Source organism: Pleurodeles waltl, chromosome 2_1, assembly GCF_031143425.1.
Source record: "Pleurodeles waltl isolate 20211129_DDA chromosome 2_1, aPleWal1.hap1.20221129, whole genome shotgun sequence".
NCBI classification, from domain to species: domain Eukaryota; kingdom Metazoa; phylum Chordata; class Amphibia; order Caudata; family Salamandridae; genus Pleurodeles; species Pleurodeles waltl.
Window position 1 is genome coordinate 20,835,823 of NC_090438.1, and position 27,633 is coordinate 20,863,455.

General features: G+C 47.9%; 1 protein-coding gene across 1 annotated transcript in view; it reads right to left on the reverse strand.

Annotated features, from left to right (window-relative positions):
- Positions 1–4,890: 4,890 nt before the first annotated feature.
- Positions 4,891–27,633, reverse strand: part of LOC138260432 (CD5 antigen-like) — a 223,714-nt gene continuing 200,971 nt past the window's right edge. The window contains exon 4 of the mRNA XM_069208914.1: positions 4,891–5,961. Within this exon, the coding sequence (XP_069065015.1) occupies positions 5,738–5,961 (224 nt within the window). The 3' untranslated portion in view covers positions 4,891–5,737. The remainder of the gene's footprint in view (positions 5,962–27,633) is intronic.

A 27,633-nucleotide genomic window follows, 5' to 3' on the forward strand; every position in this document is an offset into this window, starting at 1 on the left:
ACGGGCCTTTATTTTTATGACAATATGCCAAACTATCTTAGAGTGTACCCTCAGCAAGAGGATAGCAAATATACACAAGTTATATGTACACAATACCAAAAATATGCAGTATAGTCTTAGAAAACAGTGCAAACAATGTATAGTTACAATAGGATGCAATGGGGACACATAGGGATAGGGGCAACACAAACCATATACTCCAAAAGTGGAATGTGAACCACGAATGGACCCCAAACCTATGTGACCTTGTAGAGGGTCGCTGGGACTATTAGAAAATAGTAAGGGTTAGAAAAATAGCCCTCCCCAAGACCCTGAAAAGTGAGTGCAAAGTGCACTGAAGTTCCCCAAAAGACAAAGAAGTCGTGATAGAGGAATAATGCAGGAAAGACACAAACCAACAATGCAACAACTGTGGATTTCCAATCTACGGTACCTGTGGAAGAAGGGGACCAAGTCCAAAAGTCACAAGCAAGTCGGAGATGGGCATATGCCCAGGAAATGCCAGCTGTGGATGCAAAGAAGCTTCTACTGGACAGAAGAAACTGAGGTTTCTGCAAGAACAAAAAGGGCTAGAGACTTCCCCTTTGGTGGAATAATTTCTCTCGCCGTAGACAATTGTGCAGAAGTGATTTTCTGCCGAAAGACTGCCAACAAGCCTTTCTAGCTGCAAATCGTGCGGTTAACGTTTTTGGGTGCTGCTATGGCCCAGCAAAGACCAGGATGTCGCAAATTGCGTCAGGAGAAAGAGGGGACGTCGTGCAAAAGAAGGAGCTCACACAGTAGCAGGTAGCATCTGGAGAAGTGCCAGAAACAGGCACTACGAGGATGTGTGAAAGAGTGCTTGCCGAAGTTGCACAAAGGAGTCCCACGTCGCCGGACACCAACTTAGAAAGTCGTGCAATGCAGATTAGAGTGCCGTGGACCCAGGCTTGGCTGTGCACAAAGGATTTCTGCCGGAAGTTCACGGAAGCCGGAGTATTTGCAAAAGACGCGGTTTCCAACAATGCAGTCTGGCGTGGGGAGGCAAGGACTTACCTCCACCAAACTTGGACTGAAGAGTCACTGGACTGTGGAAGTCACTTGGACAGAGTTTCTGGATTCAAGGGACCTCGCTCGTTGTGCTGAGAGGAGACCCAAGGAACATGTAATGCAGTTCTTTGGTGCCTGCGGTAGCAGGGGGAAGATTCAGTTGACCCATGGGAGATTTCTTCCGAGCTTCTAGTGCAGAGAGGAGGCAGACTACCCCCACAGCATGCACCACCAGGAAAACAGTCGAGAAGGTGGCCGGATCAGCGTTACAGAGTTGCAGTAGTCGTCTTTGCTACTATGTTGCAGTTTTGCAGGCTTCCAGCGCGGTCAGCAGTCGATTCCTTGGCAGAAGGTGAAGAGAGAGATGCAGAGGAACTCTGATGAGCTCTTGCATTCGTTATCTAAAGTTTCGCCAGAGACAGAGACCCTAAATAGCCAGAAAAGAGGGTTTGGCTACCTAGGAGAGAGGACAGGCTACTAACACCTGAAGGAGCCTATCAGAAGGAGTCTCTGACGTCACCTGGTGGCACTGGCCACTCAGAGCAGTCCAGTGTGCTGGCAGTACCTCTGTTTCCAAGATGGCAGAGGTCTGGAGCACACTGGAGGAGCTCTGGACACCTCCCAGGGGAGGTGCAGGTCAGGGGAGTGGTCACTCCCCTTTCCTTTGTCCAGTTTCGCGCCAGAGCAGGGGCTAAGGGGTCCCTGAACCGGTGTAGACTGGCTTATGCAGAATTGGGCACATCTGTGCCCAAGAAAGCATTTCCAGAGGCTGGGGGAGGCTACTCCTCCCCTGCCTTCACACCATTTTCCAAAGGGAGAGGGTGTAACACCCTCTCTCAGAGGAAGTCCTTTGTTCTGCCATCCTGGGACAAGCCTGGCTTGACCCCAGGGGGGCAGAAACCTGTCTGAGGGGTTGGCAGCAGCAGCAGCTGCAGTGAAACCCCAGAAAAGGCAGTTTGGCAGTACCAGGGTCTGTGCTACAGACCACTGGGATCATGGAATTGTGCCAACATTGCCAGGATGGCATAGAGGGGGCAATTCCATGATCTTAGACATGTTATATGGCCATATTCGGAGTTACCATTGTGAAGCTACATATAGGTAGTGACCTATATGTAGTGCACGTGTGTAATGGTGTCCCCGCACTCACAAAGTTCAGGGAATTGGCCCTGAACAATGTGGGGGCACCTTGGCTAGTGCCAGGGTGCCCTCACACTAAGTAACTTTGCACCTAACCTTTACCAGGTAAAGGTTAGACATATAGGTGACTTATAAGTTACTTAAGTGCAGTGAAAAATGGCTGTGAAATAACGTGGACGTTATTTCACTCAGGCTGCAGTGGCAGGCCTGTGTAAGAATTTTCAGAGCTCCCTATGGGTGGCAAAAGAAATGCTGCAGCCCATAGGGATCTCCTGGAACCCCAATACCCTGGGTACCCCAGTACCATATACTAGGGAATTATAAGGGTATTCCAGTAAGCCAATGTAAATTGGTAAAATTGGTCACTAGCCTGTTAGTGACAATTTGAAAGAAATGAGAGAGCATAACCACTGAGGTTCTGATTAGCAGAGCCTCAGTGAGACAGTTAGTCACTACACAGGTAACACATTCAGGCACACTTATGAGCACTGGGGCCCTGGAGAACAGGGTCCCCGTGACACATACAACTAAAACAACATATATACAGTGAAAAATGGGGGTAACATGCCAGGCAAGATGGTACTTTCCTACACCGGTCCTCTGGGTCTCCTCCCAGCACAACGAGCGAGGTCCCTTGAACTCAGCAACTCTGTCCAAATGACTCCCACAGTCCAGTGACTCTTCAGTCCAAGTTTGGTGGAGGTAAGTCCTTGCCTCCCGACGCCAGACTGCATTGCTGGGAACTTCGTCTTTTGCAGCTGCTCCGCCTCCTGTGCACTCTTCCAGGATTTCCTTTGTGCACAACCAAGCCTGTGTCCCCGGCACTCTAACCTGCAGTGCACGACCTCCTGAGTTGTCCTCCGGCGTCATGGGACCCTCCTTTGTGATTTCGGGTGAGCTCCGGTTCACTCCACTTTGTAGTGCCTGTTCTGACACTTTTGCGGGTGCTGCTTGCTTCTGAGTGGGCTCTTTGTCTTGCTGGACGCCCCCTCTGTCTCCTCACACAATTGGCGACATCCTGGTCCCTCCTGGGCCACAGCAGCATCCAAAAACCCTAACCGCGACCTTTGCACCTAGCAAGGCTTGTTTGCGGTCTTTCTGCACAGAAACACCTCTGCACGGCTCTTCACTACGTGGGACATCCATCCTCCAAAGGGGAAGTTTCTAGCCCTTGTCGTTCTTGCAGAATCGACAGCTTCTACCATCCGGTGGCAGCTTCTTTGCACCCACAGCTGGCATTTCCTGGGCATCTGCCCACTCCCGACTTGATCGTGACTCTTGGACTTGGTCCCCTTGTTCCACAGGTACTCTCGTCAGGAAATCCATTGTTGTTGCATTGCTGGTGTTGGTCTTCCTTGCAGAATTCCCCTATCACGACTTCTGTGCTCTTTGGGGAACTTAGGTGCACTTTGCACCCACTTTTCAGGGTCTTGGGGTGGGCTATTTTTCTAACCCTCACTGTTTTCTTACAGTCCCAGCGACCCTCTACAAGGTCACATAGGTTTGGCGTCCATTCGTGGTTTGCATTCCACTTCTAGAGTATATGGTTTGTGTTGCCCCTATCCCTATGTGACCCCATTGCATTCTATTGTGACTATACATTGTTTGCACTGTTTTCTATTGCTATTACTGCATATTTTGGTATTGTGTACATATATCTTGTGTATATTTGCTATCCTCATACTGAGGGTACTCACTGATATGCTTTTGGCACATTGGGGGTCATTCTGATGACCGCCAGGGTTGACGACCACGGACGCACCGCCAACAGGCTGGCGGTGCTTCCTTTCGTATTCCGACCGCGGCTGTAAAGCTGCGGTCGCCCAGCCGGGTCCGGCGGTTTCCCGCCGGATTTCCCCCGGCTGGGAGAATCCTCCATGGCGGCGCTGCTTGCAGCGCCGCCATGGGGATTCCGACCCCCTTCCCGCCAGGCTGTTTCTGGCGGTTTTCACCGCCAGAAACAGGATGGCGGGAACGGGTGTCGTGGGGCCCCCTAACAGGGCCCCATAAGGATTTTCACTGTCTGCATTGCAGACAGTGAAAATCGCGACGGATGCAACTGCACCCGTCGCACCCCTGCAACACCGCCGGCTCCATTCGGAGCCGGCTTCAATGTTGCAGGGCCTTTCCCGCTGGGCCGGCGGGCTCCCTTTTGGCGGTCGCCCGCCGGCCCAGCGGGAAAGTCGAAATGGCCCCCGCGGTCTTTCGACGGGGGAAGTTTGGCGGGCGGCAACAGCCGCCCGCCAAACTCGGAATGACCCCCATTGTCATAAAAATAAAGTACCTTTATTTTTAGTATATCTGTGTATTGTGTTTTCTTATGATATTGTGCATATGACACTAGTGGTACTGTAGGAGCTTCACTCGTCTCCTAGTTGAGCCTAAGCTGCTCTGCTAAGCTACCTTTTCTATCAGCCTAAGCTGCTAGACACCCCTCTACACTAATAAGGGATACCTGGACCTGGTGCAAGGTGTAAGTACCCCTTGGTACCCACTACAAGCCAGGCCAGCCTCCTACATGCATTAGTTTTCCCCATGGGATGTTTTCGTTGAGACATAGTTGATGAGTGCGTCATTTGAAGACCCAGCGTTGTTCCCTTTCAAGAAGGAAGGACTCATACTTAACCTCCTTGTGGTGTTCGAGGACGAACCACTGGTAGTCACCTACTGTGTGGGCGTTATATTGGTCTCAGATATGCAATGACAAACAGAGGCAGTATATGTTTCAGTAATGATTTTTAATGAAGCAACTGCACCTTAGATAGCAAAGAGTGAGCTGCAATAACCAGGACGACACAACATGACAGTATTAAAATTGTGACAAGGAGAGTGAAGCATAAGAATAACGCTAGCATGTTGGCACTGCAGTCAATAGACTAAATCCTACCTAGGGTATAATAGAGCACAGCGTGTTAAGCTCTAATTCTGCCCTTCAGGTTCCCCTGGGATGACTTCCATAACCCATACCTGAGCAAAGGCCTGCGGTCTGCATTAGCGTCTGTAGTGAAGCATTCAGCAATCAGCCATACAGTCGTGGTTCTCTGGCTGGAATCTCCCCCTAACGTGTAAGGGACAGGGAAGTGTTTTTATAATAAAACAGTTGATGTTATGAGAAAATGTCCCTAGGTAAGGATGTGTGTTTTCTACGAATGTCGGAGACTAAACTTATACCACGTTCACCGGCATTCTATCTTGCTGCAGCCTTGAATGAAACACAGAGTGATCAAGAATGTCTTGTTTGAGAACAGAGTGCTGGCCTAGGCAAAAACAGTTAGAAAGACCTCAAATAAAACAAGACTGTAAAAGTGGCTATTGTAACAATAATAAAATGAAGCTGAATAAAATATATCTAGGTTATAGTGCACAGCGGCTTGGCCTAGTATGCTAAAATAGCGTGCATGGAGCTATAGCTACAATGGCTACACAACACATGTAGGGATATGTTTGCATAAGAGGAATACAGAGGAATAGAAATTGAGGGACAATGTCATGGATCCTACACACGTATGTTGAACGTTTCCTCATGGTGTCTTTGACATTGTGGTGGTCTTTCCTTTGGCAAACCCACTCACTGGGTCTTCCTCTCTTCCATCCTTTTCAATATGGTGGCAACCTGAAGCTCCAAACTCAGCTCGATGTTCAGCATCTCCTGGTAATCACGCTCTTTGTCTGCCAAGTTCTGCTTGTCCCTCTTGAGAGCCTCCCCCATCTCCTGGATATTATTCTTGGTGATACGAAGTGCCTGCTCGAGTTGTTCCTCTGTCACCCGAGTGGCGTTCTCCAGGTTGGTTGCTGGGAATGGACACAAGAAAGTACATGTAAAACATATTGGGCAGTTATTCAGAAACAAGTCATGACTCAGCACTTGCATGAGTGCAGCAGTATGGTGTGTTCAGTAATGTAATGAAAACCTAGGGCCCCCGATAGGTGCTGTGAGGGGGGCCCCCACTACAATCACCCAATCACCCATCATTTTCTTTATCTTGCCCTTGCAACATACCCCCAAGAAGACAGGGTTTTCTATAATTTTTCAGTAATACAATTAGCTTTAGGGAGAGCAACATGTTCTGGAGACATGGAATCATCAGGACATGTCAAAGATATTCCAGATGTTATTCATTTACAAAATGAGGGTTTATGGGTTCCAGAAGTAGAGGTTCCTGCTGAAATGGAGGGATCCCAGGATACTGACATAGGATCACAAGCATTTGTGCTATCTAAAAGTCAATCTGCAATGCACCATCGGACGTTGTTACTGGTATTTTATCCTATATATGTCTCAGTTTATTTAATCCCAGCCTACCTCTGATTACTAGCTCTCATTCTTTTATCACTATTTCTGCTTCAAGCATACCACCTACTCCCTCATTATTCCATCACATATACCCCTCTCCAGCATATTTAAGCCCCCTCACCTGCACTGCTGGTCGTCTCTACTGCTATGATTCTCATGACTATCTCTTCCAGTTTTCCTCCCTTCCCACCATATTCTCTCTCTTCGGGTTTCCGTCTTAACTCCACCTCTTTCCACCTATTAAATCAGTTTGTTCTAGTTTCCACTTCATATTCAATCTCATGCCTCTACCATGTTCCCTCACATTTCCTCTTCTTGTTCTCTTGCATCTGTGGTAGACATTGTGCACCTGGCTATTTCTTCTGGGTTTCTATGCACCTCAATCTCTCTTTAGTTCACTCTGTATCTTCTAATTTGCTGCTTACTTTGCAACGCTCAAGCTTTCATTCTCTAACCTCTGTGCCTATCAGTGTCAATCCCACCCCACCCCTCATTCTCCATTTCATCCCCCAGTTTTAATTCAATGTTATGCGTCACATTCTCTCATTTTATAGCTCCACTCTCCCTTTGACATTCAGTTCTCCTTGACACTTAATAACTCTACCTCTTACTTCGTTTAAACTCTTTTTCCTGTCCCCTCCATTATCCTTTCTTGTTAATTCTCCACCTACCATTTCTTGCTGAGTTTTCCACTGTGTTATATCTCTTTTGCTATTACCACAAAAACTGCTTCTCCTTTCTGTCACCCAATATTTTTCTAATTCTGTATAGTCCCACCCCTTTCATTTTGTCCCTTCACTTTCTTTCATCTCCCTCTAATGTTGTGCCCAAATTCTCCCACTTTGCTCTCACTGAATTGTTTCTTTTCATTTGCTGCTCCTTTGCTTTACTCTCCTTCTTTCCACTCTTGCTTTATTCATCTTTCTGTCACCATGCTGACCCCTAACTCTCCTTCAGCCCCTAAAGCCTGAGTTCTGTAAAGCCTGTCGCCTCACTGGGTTATTTATGACCCTCTGCTCCTAAAATTCATTTCACCATTTGGGACAGATTTCAGTAGCAAAATCAGTGACAGAGTATGAGTCTGTAGAATGGGTAGAGTAGAGGCAGGAATAGGTCGTGTGACAGCAGCAGAGTAACATTCACTTACAAACCCATAACAGGTGCCGCACACCCACACACATGCACAGATACACATCCACACAAAGACACATACATGCACACACACATACACACACCAAGATTCATTCACGCAGAAGAGGGATAGCACACAGGGCTTGAATGTAAGTCTCCCTGCACATCCAGCAGCTGTGCAGGCTTCCCTCACACACAGAACAGGGACAACACAGGCAGCAGGATTGCAAGCTTTCGTCACACAGAAAACAAACTGCTTGGACCACAGCTTTCAAAATAACTCTCCCAAATTGCATCACGATTAGCAGCAGTGTAAGCCTCCCTGCTGCATGGGGAGTGGAAGAGCAAGCTCCTCTGACACTAAACATCTAAACTATGAGTAATACCTGTAGAAGGCTCCATCTTAAAACATATACAGGAAACAAGGAGCACTGCAAAACTATTCATCACTGAGGGCAAGGAGCGGTGAGAGCCGCCTTCACCACAGAGGTGCAACATTGGTGGCAATTGTGAAAGCACCTATCGCCACAACAAGCGGAATACCACAGCAGCAGAGCACGGGGGATGCCTGGGCAGCATGAATGGATAGGCGACCAGCTGCCAACGGGCAACATGTCACATGTGACCTCTGCTATTCCTGGTCTTTAATCCAAAAGATCTGTGCAAACAGGGATTTCTAATGCCAGAATCTACAAGTACCAGAAGCCACAGTGGTGTTGGCTAAAACCCAGGACTAGCTGGAGGTTCCATTTGAAATGTGTGTGTGTGTGTGTGTGTGTGTGCGTGTGCGTGTGCGTGTGTGTGTGTGTGTGTGTGTGCGTGTGTGTGTGTGTGTGTTTGTGTGTGTATTTACATGTGCATGTATCTGTATGGGTGTTAATATGTGTTTCAAATGTTCTAGAAACTAATCCTAGTGGGTGATTAAACAGAAAGCTACACCTAGGAAGAGATCTCAGTGTGGTGACAGATGCAGTCAGGGTGTGCGCTTTCAGGTGCATGTTTTTAATTTAGTCAGTGGCACTCTGAGAGCTATAATTTGTAGGGTTCTGAGAAATCTGCACTATCAAATATGCTTTTTAAAAATATAATGTATGTTTATTTTATTGTTACCATCAGTATAATTCATATTATAGTGCATGCATGGGCTCCATTGGATCAAGATGTTATAATTGTTCACCCTTGAATGAAAGATACACAAACTATAGAATTCGCAGTGAGATGGATCCAGAAGTCAGGCTGTGGCCTCCCGGGTGCACTTTTAAAGGTGCTGTGGAAGGGTCCGGGCTCTAGGTGGGATGAAAAGGTTGGGTTGGGAGGATCTCTAACAGGGGAGTGGCCTAAGTAGCATAACTATACATTTCTGTCCAAAAGGCATCGCCAATGTAACTATGCGTGTGGCTTAAAACGCTGCCTCTACGGGAGCTTTCTTTTATTGCACCAAGACATGCCACATATCAGGGATCCACGCCTAAAACGAACCAGGCACATTAACAAGATGATATTGATGAGCAATGATATTGTAGTGAAAATGTTGAATTCAAAATGTTTCAATTCTGATAATTTGAGACTGCCAATTAATAATTCCTGAGGTGTGTGGAAAGCATAGACTTCTTCTGTGTGGATAGCACCCTTGTTCTCCGCTGCACCCCAGACTCCTCCACACCCTTTCTGTGAAACACTTACTGCCCTTTTCTACCCACATCTTCCTGAAATCGCCAGTTTTCATATTTCGCAGCTCATCTTCCCTCGTTTCACTCTCTCCTTCTGAACGTACCTCCTTGTATTTCTTTCCCTTCACTTTCCCCGCACGCATTCACCTGTCAGCGCTTCATTTATTTTATTTTATTTTATTTAATGCGTTTTTATATAGTGTAGGAGGCTGGACTGGCTTGTAGTGAGTACCAAGGGGTACTTGCACCTTGCACCAGGCCCAGTTATCCCTTATTAGTGTATAGGGTGTCTAGCAGCTTAGGCTGATAGATAATGGTAGCTTAGCAAAGCAGCTCAGGCTGAACTAGGAGACGTGTGAAGCTACTACAGTACCACTTAGTGTCATATGCACAATATCATAAGAAAACACAATACACAGTTATACTAAAAATAAAGGTACTTTATTTTTATGACAATATGCCAAAGTATCTTAGAGTGTACCCTCAGTGAGAGGATAGGAAATATACACAAGATATATATACACAATAGCAAAAATATGCAGTATAGTCTTAGAAAACAGTGCAAACAATGTATAGTTACAATAGGATGCAATGGGGAAACATAGGGATAGGGGCAACACAAACCATATACTCCAGAAGTGGAATGCGAACCACGAATGGACCCCAAACCTATGTGACCTCGTAGAGGGTCGCTGGGACTATTAGAAAATAGTGAGAGTTAGAAAAATAACCCTCCCCAAGACCCTGAAAAGTGAGTGCAAAGTGCACTAAAGTTCCCCTAAGGACAAAATAGTCGTGTTAGAGGGAGAATGCAAGGAAAACACAAATCAGCAATGCAACAACGATGGATTCCTGTCTGAAGGTACCTGTGGAACAAGGGGACCAAGTCCAAAAGTCACAAGCAGCTCGGAGATGGGCAGATGCCCAAGAAATGCCAGCGGTTGGTGCAAAGAAGCTCTTACTAGGCTGAAGAACTGTGAATACTGCAGGAACGACAAGGGCTAGAGACTTCCCCTTTGGAGGATGGATCCCCCACGCCTTGGAGAGTCGTGCAGAAGTGTTTTCCCGCCGGATGGACGCCAACAAGCCTTGCTACACGCAAATCGTGCGTTTGGCGTTTTTGGACGCTGCTGGGGCCCAGGAGGGACCAGGAGGTGGCAAATTGGACCTGCAGAGAGAGGGGACGTCGAGCAAGACAAAGAGCCCTTACTGAAGCAGGTAGCACCCGGAGAAGTGCCAGAAACAGGCACTACGAGGATGCGTGAAACGGTGCTCGCCGAAGTTGCACAAAGGAGTCCCACGTCGCCGGAGACCAACTTAGAAAGTCGTGCAATGCAGGTTAGAGTGCCGTGGACCCAGGCTTGGCTGTGCACACAGGATTTCCGCCGGAAGTGCACAGGGGCCGGAGAAGCTTGCAAAGTCGCGGTTCCCAGCAATGCAGCCCAGCGAGGTGAGGCAAGGACTTACCTCCACCAAACTTGGGCTGAAGAGTCACTGGACTGTGGGGGTCACTTGGACGGTGTCGCTGGATTCGAGGGACCTCGCTCGTCGTGCTGAGAGGAGACCCAAGGGACCGGAGATGCAGCTTTTTGGTGCCTGCGGTTGCAGGGGGAAGATTCCGTCGACCCACGGGAGATTTCTTCGGAGCTTCTGGTGCAGAGAGGAGGCAGACTACCCCCACAGCATGCACAAGCAGGAAAACAGTCGAGAAGGCGGCAGGATCAGCGTTACAGAGTTGCAGTAGTCGTCTTTGCTACTATGTTGCAGGTTTGCAGGCTTCCAGCGCGGTCAGCGGTCGATTCCTTATCAGAAGGTGAAGAGGGAGATGCAGAGGAACTCGGCTGAGCTCATGCATTCGTTATCTCAAGTTTCCCCAGAGACAGAGACCCTAAATAGCCAGAAAAGAGGGTTTGGCTACCTAGGAGAGAGGAAAGGCTACTAACACCTGAAGGAGCCTATCACAAGGAGTCTCTGACGTCACCTGGTGGCACTGGCCACTCAGAGCAGTCCAGTGGGCCAGCAGCACCTCTGTTTCCAAGATGGCAGAGGTCTGGAGCACACTGGAGGAGCTCTGGACACCTCCCAGGGGAGGTGCAGGTCAGGGGAGTGGTCACTCCCCTTTCCTTTGTCCAGTTTCGCGCCAGAGCAGGGGCTAAGGGGTCCCTGAACCGGTGTAGACTGGCTTATGCAGAATTGGGCACCTCTGTGCCCAACAAAGCATTTCCAGAGGCTGGGGGAGGCTACTCCTCCCCTGCCTTCACACCATTTTCCAAAGGGAGAGGGTGTCACACCCTCTCTCAGAGGAAGTTCTTTGTTCTGCTATCCTGGGCCAGGCCTGGCTGGACCCCAGGAGGGCAGCTGCCTGTCTGAGGGGTTGGCAGCAGCAGCAGCTGCAGTGAAACCCCAGGAAGGGCAGTTTGGCAGTACCAGGGTCTGTGCTACAGACCACTGGGATCATGGGATTGTGCCAACTATGCCAGGATGGCATAGAGGGGGCAATTCCATGATCATAGACATGTTACATGGCCATATTCGGAGTTACCATGGTGAAGCTATATATAGGTAGTGACCTATATGTAGTGCACGCGTGTAATGGTGTCCCCGCACTCACAAAGTTCAGTGAATTGGCTCTGAACAATGTGGGGGCACCTTGGCTAGTGCCAGGGTGCCCTCACACTAAGTAACTTTGCACCTAACCTTTACCAGGTAAAGGTTAGACATATAGGTGACTTATAAGTTACTTAAGTGCAGTGTAAAATGGCTGTGAAATAACGTGGACGTTATTTCACTCAGGCTGTAGTGGCAGGCCTGTGTAAGAATTGTCAGAGCTCCCTATGGGTGGCAAAAGAAATGCTGCAGCCCATAGGGATCTCCTGGAACCCCAATACCCTGGGTACCTCAGTACCATTTACTAGGGAATTATAAGGGTGTTCCAGTAAGCCAATGTAAATTGGTAAAAATGGTCACTAGCCTGTCAGTGACAATTTGGAAAGAAATGAGAGAGCATAACCACTGAGGTTCTGATTAGCAGAGCCTCAGTGAGACAGTTAGTCACTACCCAGGTAACACATTCAGGCACACTTATGAGCACTGGGGCCCTGGGTTACCAGGGTCCCAGTGACACATACAACTAAAACAACATATATACAGTGAAAAATGGGGGTAACATGCCAGGCAAGATGGTACTTTCCTACATATAGCGCGGACTATACCCGAGGGTGTCAGAGCGCTTCACAATAGGCAAAGTAGAGATACAAGAGGAGAAGAATTACAAGTGAGCCTGTTACAAAAACAAACGTTACATTACATGAGGCAATAGTGAAAATTGTGCAAGTATCAAGACCAAAAAAGTCCACGAGGTAGCAAACGATACGTTACGAAAGGAAAAAGTGACGTGTGCAGGTTACAAGAGCACATAAAGTACGAGTAAAGGTAAAAAAAAATTGCAATAAATGTAGACACTCAAAACACTCAAACAATAGTTCCGTTACATGAGGCAGTGGTGGCCGTTGTGCATGTATCAAAAGTAAACAAGATATAAGAGGTAGCAAATGATACGTGGTAAAAGGAAAGGTGCCGTGTGCAAGATACAAAAGAGTACAAAATACAGGTGGAGGTATAATACTGCACTAAATGGCAGACACTCAAAACACAAAAACACCCTGGGAAGGCACTTCTATAGGCATGGAGAACAGAATTTCCTATAATGGAAGGACTTCCTTCAGGAAACAGAGAACTAGAATTAAATTTGGAAGTGTCTTTGTAGGAGGCTGGACTGGCTTGTAGTGAGTACCAAGGGGTACTTGCACCTTGCACCAGGCCCAGTTATCCCTTATTAGTGTATAGGGTGTCTAGCAGCTTAGGCTGATAGATAATGGTAGCTTAGCAAAGCAGCTCAGGCTGAACTAGGAGACGTGTGAAGCTACTACAGTACCACCTAGTGTCATATGCACAATATCATAAGAAAACACAATACACAGTTATACTAAAAATAAAGGTACTTTATTTTTATGACAATATGCCAAAGTATCTTAGAGTGTACCCTCAGTAAGAGGATAGGAAATATACACAAGATATATATACACAATAGCAAAAATATGCAGTATAGTCTTAGAAAACAGTGCAAACAATGTATAATTACAATAGGATGCAATGGGGAAACATAGGGATAGGGGCAACACAAACCATATACTCCAAAAGTGGAATGTGAACCACGAATGGACCCCAAACCTATGTGACCTTGTAGAGGGTCGCTGGGACTATTAGAAAATAGTGAGAGTTAGAAAAATAACCCTCCCCAAGACCCTGAAAAGTGAGTGCAAAGTGCACCAAAGTTCCCCTAAGGACAAAATAGTCGTGTTAGAGGGAGAATGCAAGGAAAACACAAATCAGCAATGCAACAACGATGGATTCCTGTCTGAAGGTACCTGTGGAACAAGGGGACCAAGTCCAAAAGTCACAAGCAGCTCGGAGATGGGCAGATGCCCAAGAAATGCCAGCGGTTGGTGCAAAGAAGCTCTTACTAGGCTGAAGAACTGTGAATACTGCAGGAACGACAAGGGCTAGAGACTTCCCCTTTGGAGGATGGATCCCCCACGCCTTGGAGAGTCGTGCAGAAGTGTTTTCCCGCCGGATGGACGCCAACAAGCCTTGCTACACGCAAATCGTGCGTTTGGCGTTTTTGGACGCTGCTGGGGCCCAGGAGGGACCAGAAGGTCGCAAATTGGACCTGCAGAGAGAGGGGACGTCGAGCAAGACAAAGAGCCCTCACTGAAGCAGGTTGCACCCGGAGAAGTGCCAGAAACAGGCACTACGAGGATGCGTGAAACGGTGCTCGCCGAAGTTGCACAAAGGAGTCCCACGTCGCCGGAGACCAACTTAGAAAGTCGTGCAATGCAGGTTAGAGTGCCGTGGACCCAGGCTTGGCTGTGCACACAGGATTTCCGCCGGAAGTGCACAGGGGCCGGAGAAGCTTGCAAAGTCGCGGTTCCCAGCAATGCAGCCCAGCGAGGTGAGGCAAGGACTTACCTCCACCAAACTTGGGCTGAAGAGTCACTGGACTGTGGGGGTCACTTGGACGGTGTCGCTGGATTCGAGGGACCTCGCTCGTCGTGCTGAGAGGAGACCCAAGGGACCGGAGATGCAGCTTTTTGGTGCCTGCGGTTGCAGGGGGAAGATTCCGTCGACCCACGGGAGATTTCTTCGGAGCTTCTGGTGCAGAGAGGAGGCAGACTACCCCCACAGCATGCACAAGCAGGAAAACAGTCGAGAAGGCGGCAGGATCAGCGTTACAGAGTTGCAGTAGTCGTCTTTGCTACTATGTTGCAGGTTTGCAGGCTTCCAGCGCGGTCAGCGGTCGATTCCTTATCAGAAGGTGAAGAGGGAGATGCAGAGGAACTCGGCTGAGCTCATGCATTCGTTATCTCAAGTTTCCCCAGAGACAGAGACCCTAAATAGCCAGAAAAGAGGGTTTGGCTACCTAGGAGAGAGGAAAGGATACTAACACCTGAAGGAGCCTATCACAAGGAGTCTCTGACGTCACCTGGTGGCACTGGCCACTCAGAGCAGTCCAGTGTGCCAGCAGCACCTCTGTTTCCAAGATGGCAGAGGTCTGGAGCACACTGGAGGAGCTCTGGACACCTCCCAGGGGAGGTGCAGGTCAGGGGAGTGGTCACTCCCCTTTCCTTTGTCCAGTTTCGCGCCAGAGCAGGGGCTAAGGGGTCCCTGAACCGGTGTAGACTGGCTTATGCAGAATTGGGCACCTCTGTGCCCAACAAAGCATTTCCAGAGGCTGGGGGAGGCTACTCCTCCCCTGCCTTCACACCATTTTCCAAAGGGAGAGGGTGTCACACCCTCTCTCAGAGGAAGTTCTTTGTTCTGCCATCCTGGGCCAGGCCTGGCTGGACCCCAGGAGGGCAGCTGCCTGTCTGAGGGGTTGGCAGCAGCAGCAGCTGCAGTGAAACCCCAGGAAGGGCAGTCTGGCAGTACCAGGGTCTGTGCTACAGACCACTGGGATCATGGAATTGTACCAAAAATGCCAGGATGGCATAGAGGGGGCAATTCCATGATCATAGACATGTTACATGGCCATATTCGGAGTTACCATGGTGAAGCTACATATAGGTAGTGACCTATATGTAGTGCACGCGTGTAATGGTGTCCCCGCACTCACAAAGTTCAGTGAATTGGCTCTGAACAATGTGGGGGCACCTTGGCTAGTGCCAGGGTGCCCTCACACTAAGTAACTTTGCACCTAACCTTTACCAGGTAAAGGTTAGACATATAGGTGACTTATAAGTTACTTAAGTGCAGTGTAAAATGGCTGTGAAATAACGTGGACGTTATTTCACTCAGGCTGCAGTGGCAGGCCTGTGTAAGAATTGTCAGAGCTCCCTATGGGTGGCAAAAGAAATGCTGCAGCCCATAGGGATCTCCTGGAACCCCAATACCCTGGGTACCTCAGTACCATATACTAGGGAATTATAAGGGTGTTCCAGTAAGCCAATGTAAATTGGTAAAAATGGTCACTAGCCTGTCAGTGACAATTTGAAAGTAATGAGAGAGCATAACCATTGAGGTTCTGGTTAGCAGAGCCTCAGTGAGACAGTTAGGCACCACACAGGGAACATATACATGCACACCTATGAGCACTGGGGCCCTGTGTGACAGGGTCCCAGTGACACATACATATAGGCCACAAACCTATGAGCACTGGGGTCCTGACCAGCAGGATCCCAGTGACACATAACAAACATACTGAAAACATAGTGTTTTCACTATGAGCACTGAGGCCTGGCTATCAGGATCCCAGTGAGACAGTGAAAACAGTGACAAACACCCTGACATACACTCACAAACAGGCCAAAAGTGGGGGTAACAAGGCTAGAAAGAGGCTACCTTCTCACACAACCCCCCCCCAAACGAAGGACAATAAGGCTAACCTTGGCCAGTTGAGACTTTATTGTCTAAGTGGTGATAAGTAGAGAGTAGCTCTGCCATAGACTGGTTACTCCCTTTATCATCCACTATATGGTTACTTCCCTGTGGGGATGTAAACCACCCTGTTTGAAGTTTTTTAGCTAAGCAACAATGTGAAGATGTATTTTCAGAGTTTCTATCAGTAAGTTTTAGTTTAGAGCAGTGGGAATTGTCCACTGAACCTATTTGTAGTGATGGAAATGCCAGACACGGATGCTGTCTCAGAAAAGCCATAGCTGGGCAAAAACTTTGTCCATCTGGCTGGAAGAGAGAACAGGGATGCTGTTTCTCTTGAGTTGGAGCAGGGCAGGGATGCTGTCCTATGAGCTCCACACTAGGGCAGGGATGCTGTCCTAAGTGTTGTGAGGTAGTGCAGGGTTTCTGCACTAAAGTTTCTCTGGGAGGGTTGGAGGGATGCTCCATGTTAACTAAAATGGTGCTGTTTTTCTCACCAATGTTAGTTATCCCACAGAGAGGTACTTCCACCTCAGGGAGTCCAGCTTTGCCAGCTGATGATTCCCTTGGAACAGGTGCCACCCCAGGAGAGGTTTCTCCCACCACAGGAATAGTATCCTGAATGGTAGGGTGGTTAGGGGATACTGTGATACCCTTTTTACCTGTTGATGGAGAGGGATCCTGAGTTTTCAGGCCTTCTCTCCTTTGCTTTTTCATTTCACTTGAAATGAGAGGGAACAATTCCTCAGGGATGCCCAGCATGGCTGCATGGGCATAAAACTCTACATCAGCCCAACCTGAGGCCTCTAGGTCATTACCTAAGAGACAGTCTACAGGTAAGCTAGGTGATACCACCACCTGCTTAGGGCCAGTAACTCCACCCCAACTAAACTGAATTATAGCTAAGGGAAGAAACTTAGTGGAGTTATGGACATCAATAATCTTATACTGTTGTCCAATGATGTGTTGTTCAGGAGGCACTAGGTTTTCAGTCACCAAAGTGAAACTGGCACCTGTGTCCCTGTAGGCCAAGGCCTCAACACCATTTATTGCAACTGTCTGCCTGTACTTATCCATTGTAAGGGGACAAGCAGCCAGTGTGGCAAGGCCAGTGCCACTAGGTGTGACAGAAACTGTCTTGGGACTGATTACATCAGTTTCCACTATGGACCCATAAGTGAACCCAACTACACCCTTTGCTTGACTGTTGCCAGCAGTCCCACCACTAGTACCACTACTGCTAGGGGCACTAGAGCTTGATGTATTAGTGGTGGTAGGCTCAGGGGGTTTACCTGGACAGGACTTATCCCCTGGCCTATGGCCTCTGTTTTTACACACAAAGCACCAAGGCTTTTTAATGTGTGCAGGTTGGGAAGAAGAGGAAGACTTTGTTTTATCCCCACCCTCTGAAGAGTGTTTAAGATTTGAAGTGGGATCTTTGGTTTTACCCTTATCCCCATGCTTATCTTGAGATTTTTCACCATCTTTCTTCTTATTGCCATCTTTGTCACCCCCTGTATGAACTTTTCTGTTCACTCTTGTTCTGACCCATTTGTCTGCCTTCTTTCCCAATTCTTGGGGAGAGGTCAGATCAGAGTCCACCAAGTACTGGTGCAACAAATCAGACACACAATTATTAAGAATATGCTCTCTCAGGATCAAGTTATACAGGCTGTCATAATCAGTAACTTTACTGCCATGTAACCACCCCTCCAAGGCCTTCACTGCCTGGTCAATGAAATCAACCCAGTATTGTGAAGACTCCTTTTTGGTATCTCTGAACTTGATCCTGTACTGTTCAGTGGTTAAGCCATAACCATCCAGGAGTGCATTCTTAAGAACTTGGAAATTGTTAGCATCATTTTCTTTTACAGTAAGGAGCCTATCCCTACCTTTTCCAGTAAATGATAGCCATAGGATAGCAGCCCACTGCTTTTGAGGGACATCCTGTACAGCACAGGCCCTCTCAAGTGCAGCAAACCACTTGTTAATGTCATCCCCCTCCTTGTAAGGGGGAACTATCTTATGCAGATTCCTGGAATCATGCTCTTTTGCAGGATGACTATGGGGAATACTGCTGCTGCCACCATGGGTATCTAAACCCATTTTCTGTCTTTCCCTCTCTATTTCTAAAGACTGTCTATCCAAATCCAGCTGTTGCTTCTTGAGCTTCAGTCTGGTTTGCTCCACTCTCAATCTATTGAGCTCCCTTTCTAACAATCTGTCATCAGGGTGGGTGGGAGGGACATTTCTAGATACAGAGGTATGATGGGAATGAACAGAAGGAGACCTGTCCCTTACAGAGGGCACCCTAACAGCTTGGCTACCAGTATAATGTGAGAGCACATCATCAGTATGATGTGATTCAACCTCTGTACCAACTATGCTAGACTGTCTAGTAATGGGCAGGCTAAGAAGTTTCTTTCCTGAACCTTTTCCTGGGGGAGTCCCTGGATCAGATTGAGAACCATTAGCTACTTTTTCCACAGATTGGGCACTTATGGCCTTATCCTGTACTCTAAGCATATTAATTAACAGTTCTAAGGAAGGATTCTTCCCTACACTCAAACCTCTCTCTATGCAGAGACTCCTTGCTCCTTTCCAGCTAAGGTGATCATATGCAAGTTTGGACAGTTCAACTTTTTGGCCTGTGCCAGACATTTTTAGAGAGAGTTAAAGTGATAGACAAAGAGAAAAAAAAGTTTTCAGAACTTTTTGGAAAGACAGAAAAAAACTTTTTAAACTTTTAAGAACTTTTTGAAAGTTTAGAAGTACTTTTCAGCACTTAGAAAAGAGTGAAAAGAGGAAATGCAAAACTTTTTGTCTATGTGTATATACACTGACCTTGTTTTGTATATTTTTCTCTTATGAAAAGTACAATGACAAGAGTGGTAAGTAGTCTCAAGCACTTATCCCACCACTGCACAACCAATGTAGGAGGCTGGACTGGCTTGTAGTGAGTACCAAGGGGTACTTGCACCTTGCACCAGGCCCAGTTATCCCTTATTAGTGTATAGGGTGTCTAGCAGCTTAGGCTGATAGATAATGGTAGCTTAGCAAAGCAGCTCAGGCTGAACTAGGAGACGTGTGAAGCTACTACAGTACCACCTAGTGTCATATGCACAATATCATAAGAAAACACAATACACAGTTATACTAAAAATAAAGGTACTTTATTTTTATGACAATATGCCAAAGTATCTTAGAGTGTACCCTCAGTAAGAGGATAGGAAATATACACAAGATATATATACACAATAGCAAAAATATGCAGTATAGTCTTAGAAAACAGTGCAAACAATGTATAATTACAATAGGATGCAATGGGGAAACATAGGGATAGGGGCAACACAAACCATATACTCCAAAAGTGGAATGTGAACCACGAATGGACCCCAAACCTATGTGACCTTGTAGAGGGTCGCTGGGACTATTAGAAAATAGTGAGAGTTAGAAAAATAACCCTCCCCAAGACCCTGAAAAGTGAGTGCAAAGTGCACCAAAGTTCCCCTAAGGACAAAATAGTCGTGTTAGAGGGAGAATGCAAGGAAAACACAAATCAGCAATGCAACAACGATGGATTCCTGTCTGAAGGTACCTGTGGAACAAGGGGACCAAGTCCAAAAGTCACAAGCAGCTCGGAGATGGGCAGATGCCCAAGAAATGCCAGCGGTTGGTGCAAAGAAGCTCTTACTAGGCTGAAGAACTGTGAATACTGCAGGAACGACAAGGGCTAGAGACTTCCCCTTTGGAGGATGGATCCCCCACGCCTTGGAGAGTCGTGCAGAAGTGTTTTCCCGCCGGATGGACGCCAACAAGCCTTGCTACACGCAAATCGTGCGTTTGGCGTTTTTGGACGCTGCTGGGGCCCAGGAGGGACCAGAAGGTCGCAAATTGGACCTGCAGAGAGAGGGGACGTCGAGCAAGACAAAGAGCCCTCACTGAAGCAGGTTGCACCCGGAGAAGTGCCAGAAACAGGCACTACGAGGATGCGTGAAACGGTGCTCGCCGAAGTTGCACAAAGGAGTCCCACGTCGCCGGAGACCAACTTAGAAAGTCGTGCAATGCAGGTTAGAGTGCCGTGGACCCAGGCTTGGCTGTGCACACAGGATTTCCGCCGGAAGTGCACAGGGGCCGGAGAAGCTTGCAAAGTCGCGGTTCCCAGCAATGCAGCCCAGCGAGGTGAGGCAAGGACTTACCTCCACCAAACTTGGGCTGAAGAGTCACTGGACTGTGGGGGTCACTTGGACGGTGTCGCTGGATTCGAGGGACCTCGCTCGTCGTGCTGAGAGGAGACCCAAGGGACCGGAGATGCAGCTTTTTGGTGCCTGCGGTTGCAGGGGGAAGATTCCGTCGACCCACGGGAGATTTCTTCGGAGCTTCTGGTGCAGAGAGGAGGCAGACTACCCCCACAGCATGCACAAGCAGGAAAACAGTCGAGAAGGCGGCAGGATCAGCGTTACAGAGTTGCAGTAGTCGTCTTTGCTACTATGTTGCAGGTTTGCAGGCTTCCAGCGCGGTCAGCGGTCGATTCCTTATCAGAAGGTGAAGAGGGAGATGCAGAGGAACTCGGCTGAGCTCATGCATTCGTTATCTCAAGTTTCCCCAGAGACAGAGACCCTAAATAGCCAGAAAAGAGGGTTTGGCTACCTAGGAGAGAGGAAAGGATACTAACACCTGAAGGAGCCTATCACAAGGAGTCTCTGACGTCACCTGGTGGCACTGGCCACTCAGAGCAGTCCAGTGTGCCAGCAGCACCTCTGTTTCCAAGATGGCAGAGGTCTGGAGCACACTGGAGGAGCTCTGGACACCTCCCAGGGGAGGTGCAGGTCAGGGGAGTGGTCACTCCCCTTTCCTTTGTCCAGTTTCGCGCCAGAGCAGGGGCTAAGGGGTCCCTGAACCGGTGTAGACTGGCTTATGCAGAATTGGGCACCTCTGTGCCCAACAAAGCATTTCCAGAGGCTGGGGGAGGCTACTCCTCCCCTGCCTTCACACCATTTTCCAAAGGGAGAGGGTGTCACACCCTCTCTCAGAGGAAGTTCTTTGTTCTGCCATCCTGGGCCAGGCCTGGCTGGACCCCAGGAGGGCAGCTGCCTGTCTGAGGGGTTGGCAGCAGCAGCAGCTGCAGTGAAACCCCAGGAAGGGCAGTCTGGCAGTACCAGGGTCTGTGCTACAGACCACTGGGATCATGGAATTGTACCAAAAATGCCAGGATGGCATAGAGGGGGCAATTCCATGATCATAGACATGTTACATGGCCATATTCGGAGTTGCCATGGTGAAGCTACATATAGGTAGTGACCTATATGTAGTGCACGCGTGTAATGGTGTCCCCGCACTCACAAAGTTCAGTGAATTGGCTCTGAACAATGTGGGGGCACCTTGGCTAGTGCCAGGGTGCCCTCACACTAAGTAACTTTGCACCTAACCTTTACCAGGTAAAGGTTAGACATATAGGTGACTTATAAGTTACTTAAGTGCAGTGTAAAATGGCTGTGAAATAACGTGGACGTTATTTCACTCAGGCTGCAGTGGCAGGCCTGTGTAAGAATTGTCAGAGCTCCCTATGGGTGGCAAAAGAAATGCTGCAGCCCATAGGGATCTCCTGGAACCCCAATACCCTGGGTACCTCAGTACCATATACTAGGGAATTATAAGGGTGTTCCAGTAAGCCAATGTAAATTGGTAAAAATGGTCACTAGCCTGTCAGTGACAATTTGAAAGTAATGAGAGAGCATAACCACTGAGGTTCTGGTTAGCAGAGCCTCAGTGAGACAGTTAGGCACCACACAGGGAACATATACATGCACACCTATGAGCACTGGGGCCCTGTGTGACAGGGTCCCAGTGACACATACATATAGGCCACAAACCTATGAGCACTGGGGTCCTGACCAGCAGGATCCCAGTGACACATAACAAACATACTGAAAACATAGTGTTTTCACTATGAGCACTGAGGCCTGGCTATCAGGATCCCAGTGAGACAGTGAAAACAGTGACAAACACCCTGACATACACTCACAAACAGGCCAAAAGTGGGGGTAACAAGGCTAGAAAGAGGCTACCTTCTCACAGTCTTTGAAGGAGGAGAGCTTTGAGGTCAGTTTTGAAGGCCTGGGAAGAGGTGGTGGTCCGAAGCTGAGGCGGAAGTGAGTTCCAGATTCTCACCGCGTTGCCTGAAAAGGATTGGGCCATCAATCTTTCCTTCTTGAAAATGGGAGGTTCAAGCAGTAACTTTTCTGCATTACGTGATGGTCTGGAGCCCCCAGAGAGTTTCAGTTTATTCACCAGGTAGCGAGGGGAGGAGGAGTGCAAGGCTTTGTGGGTGATACATGCAGTTTTGTAGATAGATCTTGCCTCTATGGGAAGCCAACGGAGGGTGGATAAAATGGGTGTGATGTGGTCGCTTCTTTTGGCCCCATATATGAAACGAGCTGCTGAATGGAGAATAGACTTCAGGGGGGAAAGGTGGGATTTGGGAAGGCCAGTAAGAAGAGAGTTGCAGTAGTCCAATCTGGAGAGAACCAGCGATTGGACCAGGGTTTTAAGGTCATGCTCCGGGAAGAAGCGACGAATCCCCCAAAGAAGGCGCAGTTGGTGTCGAGCAGACTTTGCAATGGAGTCGATGTGGGAGAGTAGATTGAGTTTTTTGTCGAGAGTGACACCAAGGGATATTGTTAAGGCTATCATTGTTTTTAAATTTCATCCGGTCAAAGCTACATCCAGCAGAGGATTCTATGTCAGGACCGGGATTATACTTCTCTTTCTCCACTTTATTGAACAGCAGCCAAGAACAAACGATAACTACAACTCCCATGAAAACGTGTGAAAATGGAGTACAGTCTCAACCAATAAAAAAGCAGGCATTTAGTCCAATCAGGAATAGGCAGTTGTAGGAAAGTACCATCTTGCCTGGTATGTTACCCCCATTTTTCACTGTATATATGTTGTTTTAGTTGTATGTGTCACTGGGACCCTGGTAACCCAGGGCCCCAGTGCTCATAAGTGTGGCTGAATGTGTTACCTGTGTAGTGACTAACTGTCTCACTGAGGCTCTGCTAATCAGAACCTCAGTGGTTATGCTCTCTCATTTCTTTCCAAATTGTCACTAACAGGCTAGTGACCATTTTTACCAATTTACATTGGCTTACTGGAACACCCTTATAATTCCCTAGTATATGGTACTGAGGTACCCAGGGTATTGGGGTTCCAGGAGATCCCTATGGGCTGCAGCATTTCTTTTGCCACCCATAGGGAGCTCTGACAATTCTTACACAGGCCTGCCACTGCAGCCTGAGTGAAATAACGTCCACGTTATTTCACAGCCATTTTACACTGCACTTAAGTAACTTATAAGTCACCTATATGTCTAACCTTTACCTGGTAAAGGTTAGGTGCAAAGTTACTTAGTGTGAGGGCACCCTGGCACTAGCCAAGGTGCCCCCACTTTGTTCAGAGCCAAATCCCTGAACTTTGTGAGTGCGGGGACACCATTACACGCGTGCACTACATATAGGTCACTACCTATATGTAGCTTCACCATGGTAACTCCGAATATGGCCATGTAACATGTCTATGATCATGGAATTGCCCCCTCTATACCATCCTGGCATAGTTGGCACAATCCCATGATCCCAGTGGTCTGTAGCACAGACCCTGGTACTGCCAAACTGCCCTTCCTGGGGTTTCACTGCAGCTGCTGCTGCTGCCAACCCCTCAGACAGGCAGCTGCCCTCCTGGGGTCCAGCCAGGCCTGGCCCAGGATGGCAGAACAAAGAACTTCCTCTGAGAGAGGGTGTGACACCCTCTCCCTTTGGAAAATGGTGTGAAGGCAGGGGAGGAGTAGCCTCCCCCAGCCTCTGGAAATGCTTTGTTGGGCACAGAGGTGCCCAATTCTGCATAAGCCAGTCTACACCGGTTCAGGGACCCCTTAGCCCCTGCTCTGGTGCGAAACTGGACAAAGGAAAGGGGAGTGACCACTCCCCTGACCTGCACCTCCCCTGGGAGGTGTCCAGAGCTCCTCCAGTGTGCTCCAGACCTCTGCCATCTTGGAAACAGAGGTGCTGCTGGCACACTGGACTGCTCTGAGTGGCCAGTGCCACCAGGTGACGTCAGAGACTCCTTGTGATAGGCTCCTTCAGGTGTTGCTAGCCTATCCTCTCTCCTAGGTAGCCAAACCCTCTTTTCTGGCTATTTAGGGTCTCTGTCTCTGGGGAAACTTTAGATAACGAATGCAAGAGCTCATCCGAGTTCCTCTGCATCTCTCTCTTCACCTTCTGATAAGGAAACGACCGCTGACCGCGCTGGAAGCCTGCAAACCTGCAACATAGTAGCAAAGACGACTACTGCAACTCTGTAACGCTGATCCTGCCGCCTTCTCGACTGTTTTCCTGCTTGTGCATGCTGTGGGGGTAGCCTGCCTCCTCTCTGCACCAGAAGCTCCGAAGAAATCTCCCGTGGGTCGACGGAATCTTCCCCCTGCAACCGCAGGCACCAAAAAGCTGCATTACCGGTCCCTTGGGTCTCCTCTCAGCACGACGAGCGAGGTCCCTCGAATCCAGCGACTCTGTCCAAGTAACCCCCACAGTCCAGTGACTCTTCAGTCCAAGTTTGGTGGAGGTAAGTCCTTGCCTCACCTCGCTGGGCTGCATTGCTGGGAACCGCGACTTTGCAGCTACTCCGGCCCCTGTGCACTTCCGGCGGAAATCCTTTGTGCACAGCCAAGCCTGGGTCCACAGCACTCTAACCTGCATTGCACGACTTTCTAAGTTGGTCTCCGGCGACGTGGGACTCCTTTGTGCAACTTCGGCGAGCACCGTTTCACGCATTCTCATAGTGCCTGTTTCTGGCACTTCTCCGGGTGCTACCTGCTTTAGTGAGGGCTCTTTGTCTTGCACGACGTTCCCTCTTTTTTCAGGTCCAATTTGTGACCTCCTGGTCCCTCCTGGGCCCCGGCAGCGTCCAAAAACGCCAAACGCACGATTTGCGACTAGCAAGGCTTGTTGGCGTCCTTTCGGCGGGAAAACACTTCTGCACGACTCTCCAAGGCAAGAGGGATCCGTCCACCAAAGGGGAAGTCTCTAGCCCTTTTCGTTCCTGCAGAAACCTCAGCTTCTTCTGTCCAGTCGAAGCTTCTTTGCACCCGCAGCTGGCATTTCCTGGGCATCTGCCCATCTCCGACTTGCTTGTGACTTTTGGACTTGGTCCCCTTGTTCCACAGGTACCCTAGATTGGAAATCCACAGTTGTTGCATTGCTGGTTTGTGTCTTTCCTGCATTATTCCTCTAACACGACTTCTTTGTCCTTAGGGGAACTTTAGTGCACTTTGCACTCACTTTTCAGGGTCTTGGGGAGGGTTATTTTTCTAACTCTCACTATTTTCTAATAGTCCCAGTGACCCTCTACAAGGTCACATAGGTTTGGGGTCCATTCGTGGTTCGCATTCCACTTTTGGAGTATATGGTTTGTGTTGCCCCTATCCCTATGTTTCCCCATTGCATCCTATTGTAACTATAAATTGTTTGCACTGTTTTCTAAGACTATACTGCATATTTTTGCTTTTGTGTATATATATCTTGTGTATATTTCCTATCCTCTCACTGAGGGTACACTCTAAGATACTTTGGCATATTGTCATAAAAATAAAGTACCTTTATTTTTAGTATAACTGTGCATTGTGTTTTCTTATGATATTGTGCATATGACACTAAGTGGTACTGTAGTAGCTTCACACGTCTCCTAGTTCAGCCTAAGCTGCTCTGCTAAGCTACCATTATCTATCAGCCTAAGCTGCTAGACTCCCCATTCACTAATAAGGGATAACTGGGCCTGGTGCAAGGTACATGTACCCCTTGGTACTCACTACAAGCCAGTCCAGCCTGCTACATTGGTTGTGCAGTGGTGGGATAAGTGCTTGAGACTACTTACCACTCTTGTCATTGTACTTTTCATAAGAGAAAAATATACAAAACAAGGTCAGTGTATATACACATAGTCAAAAAGTTTTGCATTTCCTCTTTTCACTCTTTTCTAGGTGCTGAAAAGTACTCCTAAACTTTCAAAAAGTTCTTAAAAGTTTAAAAAGTTTTTTTTCTGTCTTTCCAAAAAGTTCTGAAAACTTTTGTCTCTTTCTCTATCACTTTAACTCTCTCTAAAAAATGTCTGGCACAGGCCAAAGTGTTGATCTGTCCAAACTTGCATATGACAACCTTAGCTGGAAAAGAGCAAGGAGTCTCTGTATAGAGAGAGGTTTGAGTGTAGGGAAGAATCCTGCCTTGGAACTGTTAATTAACATGCTTAGAGAACAGGATAAGGCCATAGGTGCCCCATCTGTTGAAAAAGTACCTAATAGTTCCCAATCTGATTCAGGGACTCCCCCAGGAAAAGATTCAGGAAAGAAACTTCCTAGCCTGCCCATTACTAGACAATCTAGCATAGATGGTAATGATGATGAGCCACACCAAATAAATAGTGTTGTCTCACATCATAGCAAAAGCATTTATTCTCACCATACTGGTAGTAATGTTTCTGTAAACCAAGCTGTTAAGTTGGCTTCTGTAAGGGACAGGTCTCCTTCTGTTCATTCCCATCATAGCTCTGTTTCTAGAAATGTCCTCCCACCAACCCTGATGACAGAATGTTAGAGAGGGAACTCAATAAGTTGAGGGTGGAACAAACCAGACTGAAGCTTAAAAAGCAACAGCTGGATTTGGATAGACAGTCTTTTGAATTAGAGAAGGAAAGACAGAAGTTGGGTTTAGATACCCATGGTGGCAGCAGCAGTATTCCCCATAGTCATCCTGCAAAAGAGCATGATTCCAGGAATCTGCACAAGATAGTTCCCCCTTATAAGGAGGGGGATGACATTAACAAGTGGTTTGCTGCACTTGAGAGGGCCTGTGTTGTACAGGATGTCCCTCAAAGGCAGTGGGCTGCTATCCTATGGCTATCATTTAGTGGAAAAGGTAGGGATAGGCTCCTTACTGTGAAAGAAAATGATGCTAATAATTTCCAAGTTCTTAAGAATGCACTCCTGGATGGTTATGGCTTAACCACTGAACAGTACAGGATAAAGTTCAGAGAGACCAAAAAGGAGTCTTCACAAGACTGGGTTGATTTCATTGACCAGGCAGTGAAGGCCTTGGAGGGGTGGTTACATGGCAGTAAAGTTACTGATTATGACAGCCTGTATAACTTGATCCTGAGAGAGCATATTCTTAATAATTGTGTGTCTGATTTGTTGCACCAGTACTTGGTGGACTCTGATCTGACCTCTCCCCAAGAATTGGGAAAGAAGGCAGACAAATGGGTCAGAACAAGAGTGAACAGAAAAGTTCATACAGGGGGTGACAAAGATGGCAACAAAAAGAAGGATGGTAAGTCTTCTGACAAGGGTGGGGACAAATCTAAAAATGAGTCTTCATCAGGCCCACA